This window comes from Staurois parvus, unplaced genomic scaffold, assembly GCF_062004578.1.
Source record: "Staurois parvus isolate SC_StPar_1 unplaced genomic scaffold, SC_StPar_1.0 ptg000109l, whole genome shotgun sequence".
Taxonomy (NCBI): Eukaryota; Metazoa; Chordata; class Amphibia; order Anura; family Ranidae; genus Staurois; species Staurois parvus.
Genome location: NW_028317905.1, coordinates 68397 through 84884, shown reverse-complemented (window position 1 = coordinate 84884; position 16488 = coordinate 68397). Strand labels below are relative to the sequence as shown.

General features: G+C 45.7%; 1 protein-coding gene across 1 annotated transcript in view; it reads left to right on the top strand.

Annotated features, from left to right (window-relative positions):
• LOC149467462 (transient receptor potential cation channel subfamily M member 2-like) overlaps positions 1-16488 on the top strand; it is a 342560-nt gene that overhangs the window by 300173 nt on the left and 25899 nt on the right. Inside the window, exons 28-29 of the mRNA XM_089671623.1 lie at positions 203-279; positions 2412-2507. Of these exons, the coding sequence (XP_089527749.1) occupies positions 203-279; positions 2412-2507 (173 nt within the window). The remainder of the gene's footprint in view (positions 1-202; positions 280-2411; positions 2508-16488) is intronic.

Here is a 16488-nt window from a genome sequence, read left to right as displayed (position 1 = left end):
GTCCCTGTTCAAAGTTTGTGGTCGAACTTGCGTTAGGTTCGCATGTTCAACCACAAACCAAACAGAGGGGTGTTCGACCCATCACTATTATGGTATATGAAATACTACCAGAGAGACAGCAACACAAAAGGGGACAAAGTAGTGATCATGAAAAAGGTTCTGGGTATGAAAGTGATTAGCTTACCCTGTATATCATCCACAGGTGGAATTCCCAGGATATAATCCTCCCCTGTACAATGCCGAGAGGTATGACCGTGGGGAGTATGACCCCATAACTGAGTAAGTCATTCATTGTTAGCATTTTATCTCTCCCATTTACACAAATTTTGGTAAATGCAGAAGAAAATTGATTCTCTCTTTCTGTTGAGATCAATAGGGACAGAAACAGAAATTTGACACAATGAAAAGCATAAAGGTTTTAAATGAACATTATGTGATAAGAAACACAAAGCAAATTGCTGAAAAGAATACAATAATCTAAAGATCCAAAGCATACACTAATATTAAGAATATTTAGCAGGAGAAAACAAATAGAGAATTTAGCCAGCGTACAAGACTTCATGAAATATGAATAATATGACACAAGGCACACTGAAATATTAGTATCCATAAACACTATACAGCAGCCCTCGGAGCCCTCTGATATGGTTCTCGACCTCAAACTATGGGAGCGCACGCCTGGGATTGGCAACCCATTGGCCGTGATCTGGGCTTGCCGACTCGCAATCCTAGAGGGCATCGAGCCCAGTGGAAGAAGCAGGCGGACATGGAGGGAGCAGTAATGCCGGCTCCTGTTCCAGGCGGAGTGATGCCAAGTGCCCTTTGTCTGGGACCTTTCTAGCATCCTGGAGATGGAAAGGAATGCCAGCAGAAGCTGGAAGAGGAAAAGAAGGTCTGTATATTTAATACCACACTAATTGCGCTTTTGTTATGGGCATATCAGCACTTATCAAAGGGTTAACAACTATTAGGCTGCTTTCACACTGATCTGTGGGTGCAGCGCAGTGCAACTACGGCTTTCCTGCAGGTTAGCTGAACTGAGCCGTAGACTTCTGTTATAACCTGCAAGTGTCATGCTATGGCAAAGCGCTACTAACCCACAGGAAAGCTGAAGGTGCACTACAGTAGACCACAGCACATCAGTGTGAACGCAGGCTTTTAGGGGGCTCAGGATAGTAAGGGCTTGTCTACATTTGCAATTTGGGGGGTTGTAAAACCCCATAGATGAAATGCCCTCCCCCAACCACTGGTGTAGTGTCTGGGGTCACAATGGTGACCCCGCCCCATGCTCCAGGGGGACCATGCTGCCCCCCCGTCACATTCTGTTTTATACTTGGTGAGGAGGGATGGCAGGGGTGGTATACACAGGAACCGATCCTTTCCATTTTCCTCCTGCAACTGCCGAAAGCCATCATCTCCTTCTCTTCCTCCCTTCCACTGGCATTCAGCAGCCGCAGGAGGAAAATGTTCATCATGCTATTCAAAATAAAAAATGTAAATTCTGAATCAGTGGCCCTTGTTTTTCAAAAGTTTGAGCACCCTTGCTATACAGTATATACACTATATGGCCTAACATTGTTGACCATCACACCCAATTATGGCCAATGGTATGTTGACTTCCCCTATAAGTTATCCAGGTGTTTCCAGTGAAGGGTACTGGTAATACAACAGCATACAAGGGCATTGTAGACAATTGTGCTCTTCCACTCTTGTGGTAACAGTTCGGTAAAGGCCTTTTCCTGTTCCAGCATGACTGTGCCCCTGTGTGTACAGCCAGCTCCATAGACATTGTTTGACCAGTTTCTTGTGGAGGAATTGCGTGGGCTGACTTCAACCCTACTGAACACCTTTGGAATGAACTGAAACACCAATTGTGGGTCAAGTCTTCTCATACAACATCAGTAAATGACCAACAAATTCTCTTTTGGTTCCATCAGTACAAATTCCCACAGACACACTCCAAAGTCTTATAGAAACCTTCCCAGGAAAATGAAAGCTGTTGTTGGTGCAAAGGAGGACCGACTCCATAAAAATGCCTATGGTTTTAGAATGGGGTTTCCAACAAGCCAATACAGGTGTGGAGTTCATATGTCTACACACTTTTGGGCATAGAGCTTATTTCACATATAGTTTTACCATGACCCAAATGGTGATAAAATATACAAAATAAATGCTGTACTCACAAATCCATACAGCACTAAATACAATATGGACATCTGCTGTGTTGTCTGCATTCATATATTGAGGAATGGCGAATTTATTTCTCCATATAATTAACAGAGGGCATCACACAGCAAATTATTAGTTAGAATGTCTCAGAATAATTATATAGATGAAGATTCAAGAGTTCTTTTCCTGTGTAAAGCCTCTGCACTTAACCTGTGTTCTCTTTTTATCCCTCCTGAATCCAGGATGGAGCAGAAGAGCCGTAAGTACAATGTTATAGATGGCCTCTATGACTTCCGCAGCTGCTGTGGCATCTATACAGTCAAGGATGGTTTGCCCTTGTAAGTCCAATATGTTTTATGCTGTCTTCTGTCATTTAAGGCAGATCTGTACCTGCCCCATTCACTGACCTCCCTGAGGGGTGTCTGGTGGACCCCCTGACCTCATATACTGTACAGTAGGGGCGAACTGACCATTCGGAAACTCGGGCACTGCCCGAGGGCCCGGGGTCAGTAAGGGGCCCTATGAGATGCCCCTGGTACCTTTCATAGGCTTTCTTGGGTGTGGTTTGAGTGTGGGAAAAGACACAGGGGCCCCATGATCCCCTATTACCCAGGGGCCCCATAAGTTGTCAGTCCATTCCTGCTGTACAGTATGTAAAAATGATAAATGCAAGAAAAGATGAAAGTTACATTTGTTGATGTGGATTGTACAGAGCCCAAGAGAGAGCAGGCACTAGTCAGAGCAAAGCAGAGATGGCAGGCACTAGTCAGAGCAAAGCACTCACCCACTTGTGACTAGTACTCAAGATGCCTCCAAACTAAAGACTAGGGCTTCAGAGAAGAAGACTACTTTCGGGTTTGCTACTTACAATCATTGTAATAGTGGCTTCACCCTTAATCAACAGTGTACCAGGGTGTTTATTACTGACCTCTGACCACCAACGTCTTAGGGACTTTGGCACTGTCAATGTCAAACAATATACCAGGGCTTAGTCAATGTTCTGTTCTCAAAACACTGACTATGTGTGGCTCTAAACGGACAGCTAAACCCTTGTCAGAATCCCCAGCAAACAGAAGCCCACTGCTTGTGTTGTCTACCAAAGAATCCAACTTTATTTTATAGGTGAAACTGAAACACAATACAATAACAGCATATCAGTATACATAGAATAACTAGTGTAACATAAATGACAGATGACACAGAAGAAAGGCACTTACAGGTGATGATGTCTCAAGCCCCTTGAGAGAGAAGCAAGCACGCTGCATCCCCAGTGAATAGAAGTCTAAAATGGCTGACGAGCTTCCTAAACCAAGAGTCACTTCCTGTCTGAGAGCTTACATATACAGAGGAGACCTGCCATACATGTTTGCCACTAGATGGCCGTGGTTCACTACATGTCCCATATAAGTAACTTTAATTCAATTAGCCTGTGAAGGCAACACACTCCCTGCCTGATATAATATATTATATCACTGCCCATGCATATCTACTGTACAGGGAAAACACATAAGAAAATACATTCCGGCCTAGATTGGTAACATAAACTAAAACATGAGTCCACAACATATCAGGGTCTTTTGGCTATGGTACTTCAAGCTTATGGCCCACATGAAGAAATAGTTTAGTCCATAAACCCATCTTCGGATTGGAGTAGCCGCCCAAGGCCAAACTATCTCCAACCCCAATTGTAATCCACAGGATGGAATTAAACTCAATGGCGAATGTCTCGCCTGAACGCTATCAGTGAGGAGCTCTCTGCTATGTATTGTGCCAACTACACAACAGAAATGCTATTCAAAGGAGAACAATGACATCTGAAACTGGTCTAGTATACACTTTAGCAGTCCCTTGTTTTGTCACTTTGACTTCAACCTTTCTGACATTACCATCTTTACTTGACAATGTATTTGTGACAATTCCCACAGGCCAGTTGTTTCTGCTTTCTTGACTATCTTTCAATAAAACAACATTTCCATCTTTGACGTTGGGACTGGTCTCAGTCCATTTCTTGTGACTTTGTAAGGTACACAGGTATTCTCTCCTCCATCTCTTCCAAAACGTATCAGCCAGGCATTGGACTTGTTTCCATTGCTTTACATGAAGTTCTGTTGTACTAAAGTCCCCATAAGGGGCCGATAAAGAGTCTACCTTTTGGGTCAAGAGCATGGCAGGCGTAAGAACTGTAGGATTATCAGGATCTGTAGATAGTGGTACCAAAGGTCTTGCATTAATGATAGCCATAACTTCTGCCATGAAAGTACTCAAAGTCTCATGAGTCAAACGAGTAGGTTTAGCTTGGAGTAACATTGCATCTAAAATGCGTCTAGCTACACCTATTAATCTCTCCCAAGCACCTCCCATGTGAGATGAGTGTGGAGTGTTAAAGATCCATGTGCATCCTTTGTCTTGAAGATAGTCTAGAAGTTCTGCATCATTTGAACATATATGCAGCTCTTTGCATGCTCCTACAAAGTTAGTACCTCTATCAGAGCGAATCAACTTAGCTGGACCACGAACAGAAAAGAATCTTCTTAGAGCGTTAATGAAACTGGATGCCGACATGGACTCAACCAATTCTATATGCACTGCTCTTGTAGAAAGACATGTGAAAAGAACAGCCCAGCATTTGCTGTCAGCACTGCCTCCTCTAGTTCGTCATGTTACAACTGCCCAGGGGCCAAACACATCAACACCCACACTAGTGAAGGGAGGTTCAGGATTGACTCTATCTTTTGGCAACTCTGCCATCTTTTGGCTTTCCAATCTCCCTCTGAGCTTACGGCACACGACACATTTGTGAATGATTGCAGACACTAGACGTTTTCCACCAAGAATCCAGAAACCTGCAGCTCTGATTGCACCTTCTGTTATGTGGCGCCCTTGGAGAACTATCTGGTTGTGATAATATCTTACGATCAATGTAGCAATGTGGTGATCATGAGAAATGATGACAGGATGCTTCTCCTCATCTGGCAGCGTGGCAAAGGATAAACGGCCACCTACTCTCAATAGTCCATCTTGATCTACAAAGGGACTCAGTTTTGTAAGACGGCTTTGTTTTGGAAGTGTCCTTTGTTGTTCAATACAGTCATATTCTTGTCTGAAACATGCGTGTTGTACAGAAGAAATTATAACTGTTTTGGCCTGTGAAAGTTCTTCTAAACTGACTCTTTCATGGAAAACTCCCCAACTTCCGGGTTGATCATCATTAGTTTTCTTTTGGAAGCTTTTGGCAACATGAATTAATTTTGCTATAACCCTGCTTAGTCTCTTCCAGTTGGAAAATCTTTCGAAACAATGCGGCCGTAGTCTGGTGTCAAAGGCTTTAGTACTGAAGTTTACTACTTCTGACCTAATTTCAGGATCAGCTTCAGGATCCACTAAAGGATAAACATTGTTGTCATCAGGATTATCTACAGCTGTCTGATACAGAAAAGGTGGACCGGAGAACCATATAGAGTTCTGAAGGCAAGCTATCTGTGTAGGCCTGGTAGCATAATCTGCAGGATTTTGTTCTGAGGGTACGTAGAACCACTGCTCTGGACAGGTTGTTTGTCTGATCCTATTCACCCGATTGGAGACATACAAGAAGAATCTCTTTGTAGTGTTGCAAATATAGCCTAAAACTGTTTTACTGTCTGTAAAGAATTTCACAGCATCTAGGCTCAGGTCTATCTCATCTCTCACTAGCTCATACAGTTCATCCACTAGTACAGCTGCACATTACTCTAGGCGTGGAACTGTATGTGCCGGCCTAGGGCTCAGTTTGGATTTTCCCATTACGAATCCAACATGACAGACATTTCCTGCATCACTTACCTTCAAGTAAGCGACTGCACCTATTGCTATAATGGAGGCATCTGAAAAGATGTATAGTTCTCTCTTGCAGGCCTGTGACAATGAAACAGGAACATAACATCTGGATATTTGAAGACATTGTAAAGACTCTGTCCATTGGACCCACTCATGGAGTCTCTCTTGTGGAAGTAAGGCATCCCACTCACTTTCTCCACTTGACAGTTCACGAACTAAGGCCTTACCTTTTATGGTGACTGGTGCTACAAACCCGAGAGGATCATAAAGACTGTTCACAGTGGATAGGATCCCTCTTCTTGTGAATGGCTTTTCTGCTAAAGAAACCTGAAACACAAAGCAGTCTTTATCTAGATCCCAGCTTAGGCCTAAACTCTTCTGTAAAGGAAGGGTGTCTGTTCCCAGGCACAGGTCTTTGAGATCTTTAGCTCTATCTTCTGCGGTGAAAGCTTCCATGACTTGTTTGCTGTTAGAGGCAATCTTATGTAGTCGCAGATTAGACTCCGCCAGCATCTGTTTTGCTTTGTTGAGAATGTCGACTGCTCCTTCAGGTGTGTTAGCTGAAGCAAGTCCATCGTCTACATAGAAATGTCTCATCACAAAGTGTTTGGCATCTTGACCATAACATTCTGCACCTTTCTGGGCAGCTTTGCGCATGCAGTATATGGCAACAGCAGGAGACGGGCTGTTACCAAAAACATGTACTTTCATTCTGTACTCTGTCACCTCTTTAGCTATGTCATTATCCTTGTACCACAGGAAACTCAGGTAGTCACGATGGTCCTCTCTCACTAGGAAACAATAAAACATCTGTTGCACATCACCTGTGAAAGCAATAGGCTCTTTCCTGAAGCGTAAGAGGACACCCAGAAGTGTGTTATTTAGATCTGGGCCACTCAGGAGTACATCATTCAATGAAACACCTCCATGTTGAGCACTGGAATCGAACACAACTCTTATTTGGTCTGGCTTGTGTGGGTGGTAAACGCCAAACATTGGCAGATACCAGTGTTCTTTACCTTCATCCAGTGACGGTGCTACTTCAGCATGATTATTATCAAGCATCCTTTTGATGAATTCTGTAAAGTCTTTTTTCACTTCAGGCTTTCTTTGCAAGGTTTTACGTAGTGTGTTCAGGTGCTTTAAGGCCTGCTCTCTGTTACTGGGTAAGTAACACCTTGGTGTGCGAAAGGGTAAGGGAGCTACCCAATTGTTGTTTTCATCTTGGAAAGTCTCTTTATCCATGATATGGAGAAAAGCTCGATCATCTATAGACATTGCTTGTTTGTCGTCATCTTTTGTTCTCTGGAATACTGAGTTCCCTAAAGTGTCAGACTCCATGCCACTACTAATGTCTCTATTGTAACTAGAAGGAAAGTCACAGTATGGTTTTGGGATGTTAAGGGTTTCTTTCACAACAAAGCTGTTTTGGCATGGACTTAGAAGGGATGTGCGTCCATTCAGTAGCACAGATGTCTTTGACGTATTGACACTGTCAGGCCGATGTACTGCTCCTAGACAAACCTCTCCTACTATGACCCACCCTAGGTCAAGTCTTTGGGCATAGGGGGCATTAAAGGGCCCATTAATTTGTTGGCGTACCTTATGTACTTGTAGAATGTCTCTCCCAAGAAGTAGAAGAATAGAGGCATCTGTCTGGATAGCTGGAATAAGGTGAGATATTGAATTGAGATGAGGATGATGACGGGCTACTTCTGGTGAAGGGATTTCTGTTTTATCATCCGGTATCATATCACACTCTATCAAAATGGGAAGTGAGAGATGGACTCTCTTGTCAAGAGACTCAATAGTAAAGTCAGTAGCTCTTCTTCCTGAAGTTTCTATCATTCCTGCACATGTCTTTAGGGTGTATGGGATAGCACTTGATGTAATGTTGAAGGCATCGAAAAAGTCTGACCTTGCCAGTGATCTATTACTCTGTTCATCCAGAACTACATACATCTTAACTGCCTTCTCCTTTTTCCCTGTGGGGTACACTGTTGCTAGGCAGATCTTGGCACATGAGCGTGGACTTGTACTGTCGCCACAGATTTCAGTGCATTTGGACATTACTGGGGTAGCTGAATTATCCTTTTGCTCCCTGCCCTCATCTTTCTGCTCTTCAGCGACCTCTAGTGGTTGATGCAATGTATCAGGGTGTAAAGCTGTGATGTGTCTGTTACTGCCACATTCTGAGCAATCCGCTTGTATTTTGCAGTCTTTTGCTAGATGCTTAGTGGATCTACAACACTTGAAGCAGATGCCGTTTTGTCTAAGAAAGGCTATCCTTTCCTTGATGGGTTTACTTTTGAACCCTTTGCACTTGTTTAGAGGATGGGGCTTTTTATGAAGTGGGCAAAGTCTGTCAGGACCTTCAAAGGTGTTTACCTTGTAGCTGCTTGGACAGCCTGGGTCCTCAGAGGGAACCGTTGTCTTGTGGGCGATCACTGAAGTCCTATTGTAGGATCTAAGTGGCTTTTCTGCCTTTGGCAGTTGACTGCTGGTGATGAAGGAAAAGCTGGGATCACACCGGATCCTTGCTTGCTGCTGTACAAATCTAGAAAACACAAAGAAAGGGGGAAAGGGGACATCATATTTTTCTTTGTATTTGGCTCCAACACTCACCCATTTTTCTTGCAGGTTGTGAGGTAGTTTCTCCACTATTGGCTTAGTACCGCTGGCGGTATCTAAATGTGCAAGTCCTCTTAAATAGCCTTCTTCTTTGGCACACTGGACTTCCCAAAGAATATCACCCAGCTCTTGCAGTTTCAAGTTGTCTTTGCTGTTTAGCTTGGGGAAAGACTCAAGTCTTTTCATTAGAGCACCTTCAATTGCCTCTGGTGATCCATATCTTTCCTCTAGCCTTTGCCAGGCCATATCAAGTCCTGCTGGAGGGTTAAATATATGTACCCTGCGCATCCTTCTTGCATGTTCTGCTGACTCCGTCCCAAGCCATTTTATCATCAGGTCCAGCATCTCGGCTGCTGATAAGCCTAAGTCTTTGACTGCATACAGAAAAGAAGACTTCCATGCCCAGTAATTCTCAGGGCAGTCATCAAACTTGAGAAAGCCCGAATTAACCATTTCTTTACGGATAAGATATTTAGTGACATCTTGTGTACTCTGGTGTTTGGATTGCTGTACTAAGGATTAATTTTTAATCGCTCTGGTACTGCTGGCCTCATCGGTTTGTTTTCGTACGCTCAGGGGTTCTGCTGGTCTTGGTTTAGATTCAGCTGACTCTAGATTAGGGAACTGTTTTGTTGCATTGCTGCTTGAAAGTTCTTGGACATACTCCCTTGTGCGTTCTACTGAGGAGAGGGGTTTCTCAGGCATATATGGGCCTTCGTGGATAGACCCACTTCCATACCGTTCCATTTCGGCATAAGCTGAGGCCTCTGCTGCGGCGGCGGCGGCTGCACACTGACGCTGAAGAATATGCAACTTTGCTTCTTTTTCTGATTTTTCTTTTATAATGGCAGCCTGTGCTGCTGCAGCGGCGGCTTCTTTCTCAGCCCTTTCCTTTATAATGGCAGCCTCTGCTGCTGCAGCGGCGGCTTCTTTCTCAGCAATTTCCTTCATAACGGTGGCCTCTTTCTCAGCGAATTCTAGCTGAACACGAGCTGCCTCTGCTTTGGCGCGAGCTCTGGCTAAAAGGGCACTTGCTGATGAAATCTGACTGGACCTTGCTGATCTAGACGAGTGTGAGCGTGCATCATCTTGCTGGACACTTGGCATGCTCTCCCTGCCTTGATGTGTCCCGGGTGACTGATCTTCAGCCTTATACTGCCTTCCTGATCTTAGACTCATTTTGTCTGTGCAGTGACTCCTATCTCCAGGCTTGTTGCGCTTCACCTTTTCACTGCTGTGCAGTGACTCCTATCTCCAGGCTTGTTGCGCTACACCTTTTCACTGTTCCGTTCTCAAAACACTGACTATGTGTGGCTCTAAACGGACAGCTAAAACCTTGTCAGAATCTCCAGCAAACAGAAGCCCACTGCTTGTGTTGTCTACCAAAGAATCCAACTTTATTTTATAGGTGAAACTGAAACACAATACAATGACAGCATATCAGTATACATAGAATAACTAGTGTAACATAAATGACAGATAACACAGAAGAAAGGCACTTACAGGTGATGATGTCTCAAGCCCCTTGGGAGAGAAGCAAGCACACTGCATCCCCAGTGAATAGAAGTCTAAAATGGCTGACAAGCTTCCTAAACCAAGAGTCACTTCCTGTCTGAGAGCTTACATATGCAGAGGAGACCTGCCATACATGTTTGCCACTAGATGGCAGTAGTACACTACATGTCCATATAAGTAACTTTAATTCAATTAGCCTGTGAAGGCAACACAGTCAATGACTACCAATGTCATGGAGCCATCATCACTATCCACTCATTACTAATCTAATTGTGATGTCTCCACTGACCACCTATAAGACTTTGCAACTGACCATCAAGGTAATGGGGGGCATAGTTACTGACCACTAATGTAATGGAGGCTTCACCACTTACCTCCAATGTAACAAGGGCTTCACTACTGACAATCAATGTAATGAGTGTTTTGTTACTGATCATCAATAAAAAGAGAGGACTTCAAAAAGGAGTGTGCATGCGCGGCTGACGGCGCAGGACATGTCTCCCTGAGGCTCCTCCGCGCCGCAGGGAAGACAGCCTCACCGCCGCACGATCCGGGCCCGCACCGCTCCACGAGCGGCACCGATCAACTGTGCAACCCCCCGGCCACCTGTCAATATGGTCAGGGGGGCACATAAACATCAAGCGGCGCCGCCGCATAAGCCCATAAAAGAGGCCCTAACCCGTGCCTCCTCCAAGATGGCCGCCGCATCGGAGCACCGTAACAGCCAGCCAGCCCTCTCCAGACCTGCAGCCCTGCAGACGGAGCAGCCGAGCCACCCAAGCTCTTCAGAGGGTGAGTCAGATGATGACACTGCGACCCCCAAACATGCCTTGATGCCTGACCTCACTGCCCCTGACATTCTAACTCACTTTGAGAAAATGCTACATAAGGCCCTGAAACAGACCTCAGACCGCATAACTGACCAGCTGTCCAGGGAAATCCGTGAGCTGGGGCAACGCACTGCGGACCTAGAACAGAGGGTGGACGACATTGATGCATCTCTCCAAACGCAAGGGGATGAGCTAGACTTGCTGCGTGACGAAAACCCTATACTTCAGGCGCGTTTAGAGGACTTTGAGAACCGGGCCAGACGCTCCAACGTGCGTATTCGTGGCCTCCCTGAGTCAATCATTGATGTCCATTCTACAGTTACTGCGCTATTCCAAGAGCTCGCCCCCGCTATCCCAATAGAACGCCTTGAGATGGATAGGGTCCACAGGGCACTAGCTCCAAAGCGCACTGACGGCCCACCGCGAGACATCATAGTTAAACTTCATTTTTTCTGAACAAAGGAGCAACTACTACAAGCCGCCCGCAATTCGGAGTCCCTCCTGTTCCAAGGCCATCATTACCAGCTGTTTCAGGACCTTTGCCCTACTACCATCACCAAACGCAGAGCCATGAAACCGCACTTGCTAGTGCTTCAACAGCATAGTATACCATATAAATGGTGCTTTGCCTTTGCGGTACACTTCCGCTATCAAGCCCGTGACCACGTATGCAAGACTACTGATGAGCTTCAGGATGTGCTACGGAACCTCCAGCTGCACCCTCCCGATGCACAGTCTGAGACTTTAAGAAGGCGTTCAGTGTCGTGCTCACCGCAGAAATCCCAGCCATCACGGATCCCTAACTTAAACGTACACAAGCGGGGACGCTTTTCTTCTCCTATGAAACAGTGAATGAAAGTGAGCGCTTTCTAAAGACGAGCAGCTAGAACACACAGGACAACCAAAAAATCCTCACATAGAACTAAGTAAAAAGTGCAGCGCTAGAAAATAAAAAGATAAAAAATAAATAGTCAGTATGCTTGATAGGTACTCCAAAGTCAATACAAAGTCCCAAAAGGAATGATGTATATACTGTGGTAAAGATGCAGTTGAAGATGGGTAGATGTGATCCCCGGATCAGTGAAGATCCCCAGGTCTAAGAAGCATACGTTCCCAAGATAAATAAGGAAGCAGTCACAGCTACACCAGAGGGAACCACCACTCCTTCACTTTACATCCACGGTATCTAAGAGGAGAAACATTGCATTTTCATGTGGTGTGTGTTTAGTCCACTGGCCTGTTCTAGATAGAATTCATATCCTGTGGTACCTTCCAAGGAGCAGCAGATTTATATTCGTCTTCTCACAGGCCTTCAATACCCCATGCTATAAATCTCCTGCATGGGTATTTTGATACAGGGATTTCAAATATGGTCGCCACGCCGGAAATGACGTCACCGCGCTCCCAGAATCCTCCTCGCGTACCGACGCGTTGCGTCACGGTAACACGTGACTTCCTCAGGGTTCTTCTCCTGCTCCCTCCCCACAAGATTCAATGGATTGAATCCCGTTGACCACCTTTGACCCTTAATCCTGCTCCTTATGTGGTGGTCTGTTGCCACCCACACAGTCGCCACCCACAGGGTTTAGTCAATTGACTCTCTACCTGACTGCTATCCTTGCACCCTTGTATTCTTATACTGGCCTGTTAGACTCCATTTGTTTTTTTGTTTTCTTTACCTACGTCTGACCAGCACTGGATACATGCTGCCCGGGTTGGGAACCATATTGGTTTACTGTTTGATTTGATGTTCGCCATGTTTAGGCTGTTGTTGAACCTTTACCTCACCTGGTGGACCCTCGGTTCCGGCGATTCGGTTGGTTTGTTGGCTCTCCGGGCCTTTTGCTTGTTGATTTTGGTGCTTTCTTCCTACCAGGATCGCTTTAATATGCCTTTGTCTACATGCTGTCTTCCTAGCTGCCTGCGTATCTGTGCACTCACCACTAGCCCCCTTGGTGTCCCATTTTTTTACACCACTTGGGCTACACCCGCTCCCCGGGCCACCAGGTTTTGGGTGTTCCCGGGGACCGTTCCCTTTTTTTTTTTCCCTTTCTTTTGGGGTTTTTTTTATGTTCTTCAGTGTCTATCATAGAATACCCTCTCCTCCCCCCATCCCCACCCTTGCTCTCGCATACGACTACACGTTAAAGCTTAGCTCCAACAACCGCATGCCCTCCCTATGCCAAATTCACAAAACAGCCCTCTTGATGGTACCTCATTATCCGTTTACCCATTGTTTGCTCTACCCATGGGTTCCTTGAATATCCTCACCCTGAATGTTCAGGGTCTTAACATCCCGCAGAAGCGCAACAAAGCATTCCGCTCATTTGCGTCACATAATGCGCATATAGACTGTCTTCAGGAAACACACTTCACTCCTACCTCTATTCCCAAATTCTTTGGCCCTCGTTACCCACAGGTCTACGCGGCCTCTGCTGCCACTAAGTGTAGAGGGGTTTTAGTCGCCCTCCACCGTACAACTCCTTTTAAGTTACATGCTGAGATTAAGGATCCAGAGGGTCGTTATATCATACTTGTTGGGCAATTGCTGGACTTTGAGGTCACCATAGCCACTTATTACGCTCCAAACCAGGGTCCTCTGCCGTTCCTTTCCCACCTCTTCTCGGTTATAGATCATCATAAACGAGGCACGCTCATAGTCTGTGGAGACTCTAACCATATAATATACCCCTTTCTAGACAAATCCCCGCAATCCCCTTCTCCGCATACCCCCAACCACTCCTTCCAATCCATACTGTGCCATTATTCATTGGTCGATTCCTGGAGGGAACTCAATCCCTCTAAATGCCAGTATACTTTTTACTCACACCCACATAAGGTTTTTTCGAGAATAGATCATATTTTTATGACCGCCAGTTCTTCCCCCCGCATCTTAGCTTCTGACATCCTACCAATCCCTTGGTCGGATCACTGTGCAGTGATCACTACCATTGCTTCTTTGGCCCCAGCTCCCCCTAATCCCTCCTGGATCATTAACGAAAGCCTGCTGGCTGACCCAGTTTATTGCTCAGAAATAGCAGTTGTGCTTAAGGACTATCTCTCCTTAAACCAAACCCCTGAAATCTCCCCCCTCTTACTATGGGAAGCACACAAACCAGTACTTTGCGGACTCTGTATCAGCAAAGCCTCCTTCCTGAGTAGAGAGAGGAGGCAGAAACGCCTCCTCCTTGAACAAGCTTATGACCAATCCCATGCCGCCTTCCAAACTTCCCCCACCCCTGCTAACAAAAAAGCTCTCGAGCACTCCCGCATAGCCCTGGACCTCTTCCTCACGGACCGAGCTGAGCTCTCCATCCTCAGATCTCGACACAAATTCTACACTAAAGCCAACAAACCTGGCACTTTCCTTGCTCTTTCTCTCCGTAAACTAGACCAAGCTGTTAGACCCATACGGTTATGGACCTCAACTGCAAATCTCACCAGCAACCCCGAATGGATTCTGCGCACCTTCCACAAGCATCTCTCGTGCCTTTACTCTGCCTCCACGCCCTTTGACTCTTCCCAGGCTGAAGCCCTTTTTGCTTCCCTTCCTTTCCCGAAATTGGCTGAGAATCACTTAGGAGCACTGGAGCGACCTATCTCAGTAGTTGAAACCTTAAATGCTATCAATTCCCTAAAGCCCCGTAAACGCCCAGGACCCAACGGCTTTTCTGCCACATATTATAAAAAGTTTGCCCCCATTCTCACGCCTATCATGACTATTGCGTTTAACGCCATACTTTCAGGCCATACCTTTAACTCAGATACAGTGCAAGCCAACATCTCTATGTTCCCTAAGCCGAACTCAGATGACACGCAATGGTCCAATTATAGACCAATCTCCCTCCTTAACGTAGATGTTAAACTCCTAGCTAAAATCCTATCTACTCGCCTCAATACATGCATTGGATTCCTAATCCACAATGATCAGGTCGGCTTCATACCAACCCGACAAGTGGGGGACAACGTCAGACGTGCATCCCTTTTAGCACACTTAGCCAAAACTCTCAATATTCCTGCTTGCTTCTTGTCCTTAGACATATGGAAAGCGTTCGACACTGTCTCGTGGCCATACCTACACTACATATTGCGCCGATGGGGTTTTGGCCCACATTTCTTAACCTGGATCTTTTCTCTCTACCAGGGCCCTTCGGCCAGGATCAAATACTTATGGCATAGATCTGCTCATTTCCCAATTATCCGTGGCACCAGACAAGGTTGTCCCCTATCCCCTCTGCTTTTCGCATTAGCAATAGAACCGCTGGCCCTATTGATTAGGACTGACCCGGATATCCGCGGACTTGAGATAGGAGGCACCTCACATAAACTGTGCTTATTCGCAGATGATGTCTTACTTTTTCTCACCTCTCCCTTAACATCCACACCTACCCTTCTTCGTCTACTTGATAGGTTTGGGACGCTCTCTGGCCTCCAAATTAATCCCCAGAAGTCACTTGCACTCAATATCTCGCTCCCACCCAATGACCTTAACCATCTAAAATTGATCCTGCCGTTCTCGTGGTCGCAAGGCTCTGTTCCCTTTTTGGGTATAAAATTCACCCCACATATCTCAGGTCTCTATACCGCTAACTACATTCCTATGCTAACTCATCTAACGGCACTAATGACCAAATGGTCCTCCCTTCCGTTGGCTTGGCTGGGCAGGATAGCTGTTGTGAAGATGTCGATCCTCCCCAAAATCCTTTACCTCTTCATAGTTCTCCCTATCCCAGTACCTTCTCACTACCTTTGCGTACTACAGCGCCGTATTTCCTCCTATGTTTGGGGCAAAGTCCGCCCCCGTGTTCCTTGCTCTACTCTATACCGATCCAAACTCTATGGCGGTCTGGGCCTCCCTGAAATTAGCAAGTATTACCAAGCAGCGCATATAGCACAATTGCCAAAGTATCATGCTACCAACGAAATCTCGCAGTGGGTCATTCTGGAATCCATTGGGTGCGACCCCTTTAGCACAGCAAACCTTCTTTGGCTGAGACGCGTTGATCGCCGCACGATTGCGAATCCCATTACCTCGCATTTTTTGTCCCTTTGGGATAAACTGAAGTCCCGTTATCTCTTACAATCACCCCATAATCCCCTTCTTTTATACCTTCGAAATCCAGCCTTCCCTCCAGCTTGGTCCGAGCTGCACGTCTTTACTCGCTGGTTTATGGCTGGTCTCACCCAGACCAGACACTTCGTATGCAGGAATAAATTTAAATCCTTCGCCTCACTATGTGAGTCCCATAACCTCCCTGCCTCTGAGATATTCAGGTATCTGCAGCTGAAGCATTTCTTTGCTCCGTACACCACGGCAACCATGCCTCAGGGACCCCCATAGACGGGGTCTCATTTCCTATTTATATTCCCTCTTCACAACCTCAACTACCTCATCGTTACCCTCGTATACAAATAAATGGGTAGTGGATTTAGGACGGCAAATCGACCCCTCAGATTGGGACCTTATTTGGTCCAATACCAAAGAGTCATCGCAGAATATTGTGGCCCTGGAGACCAATTACAAAGTCTT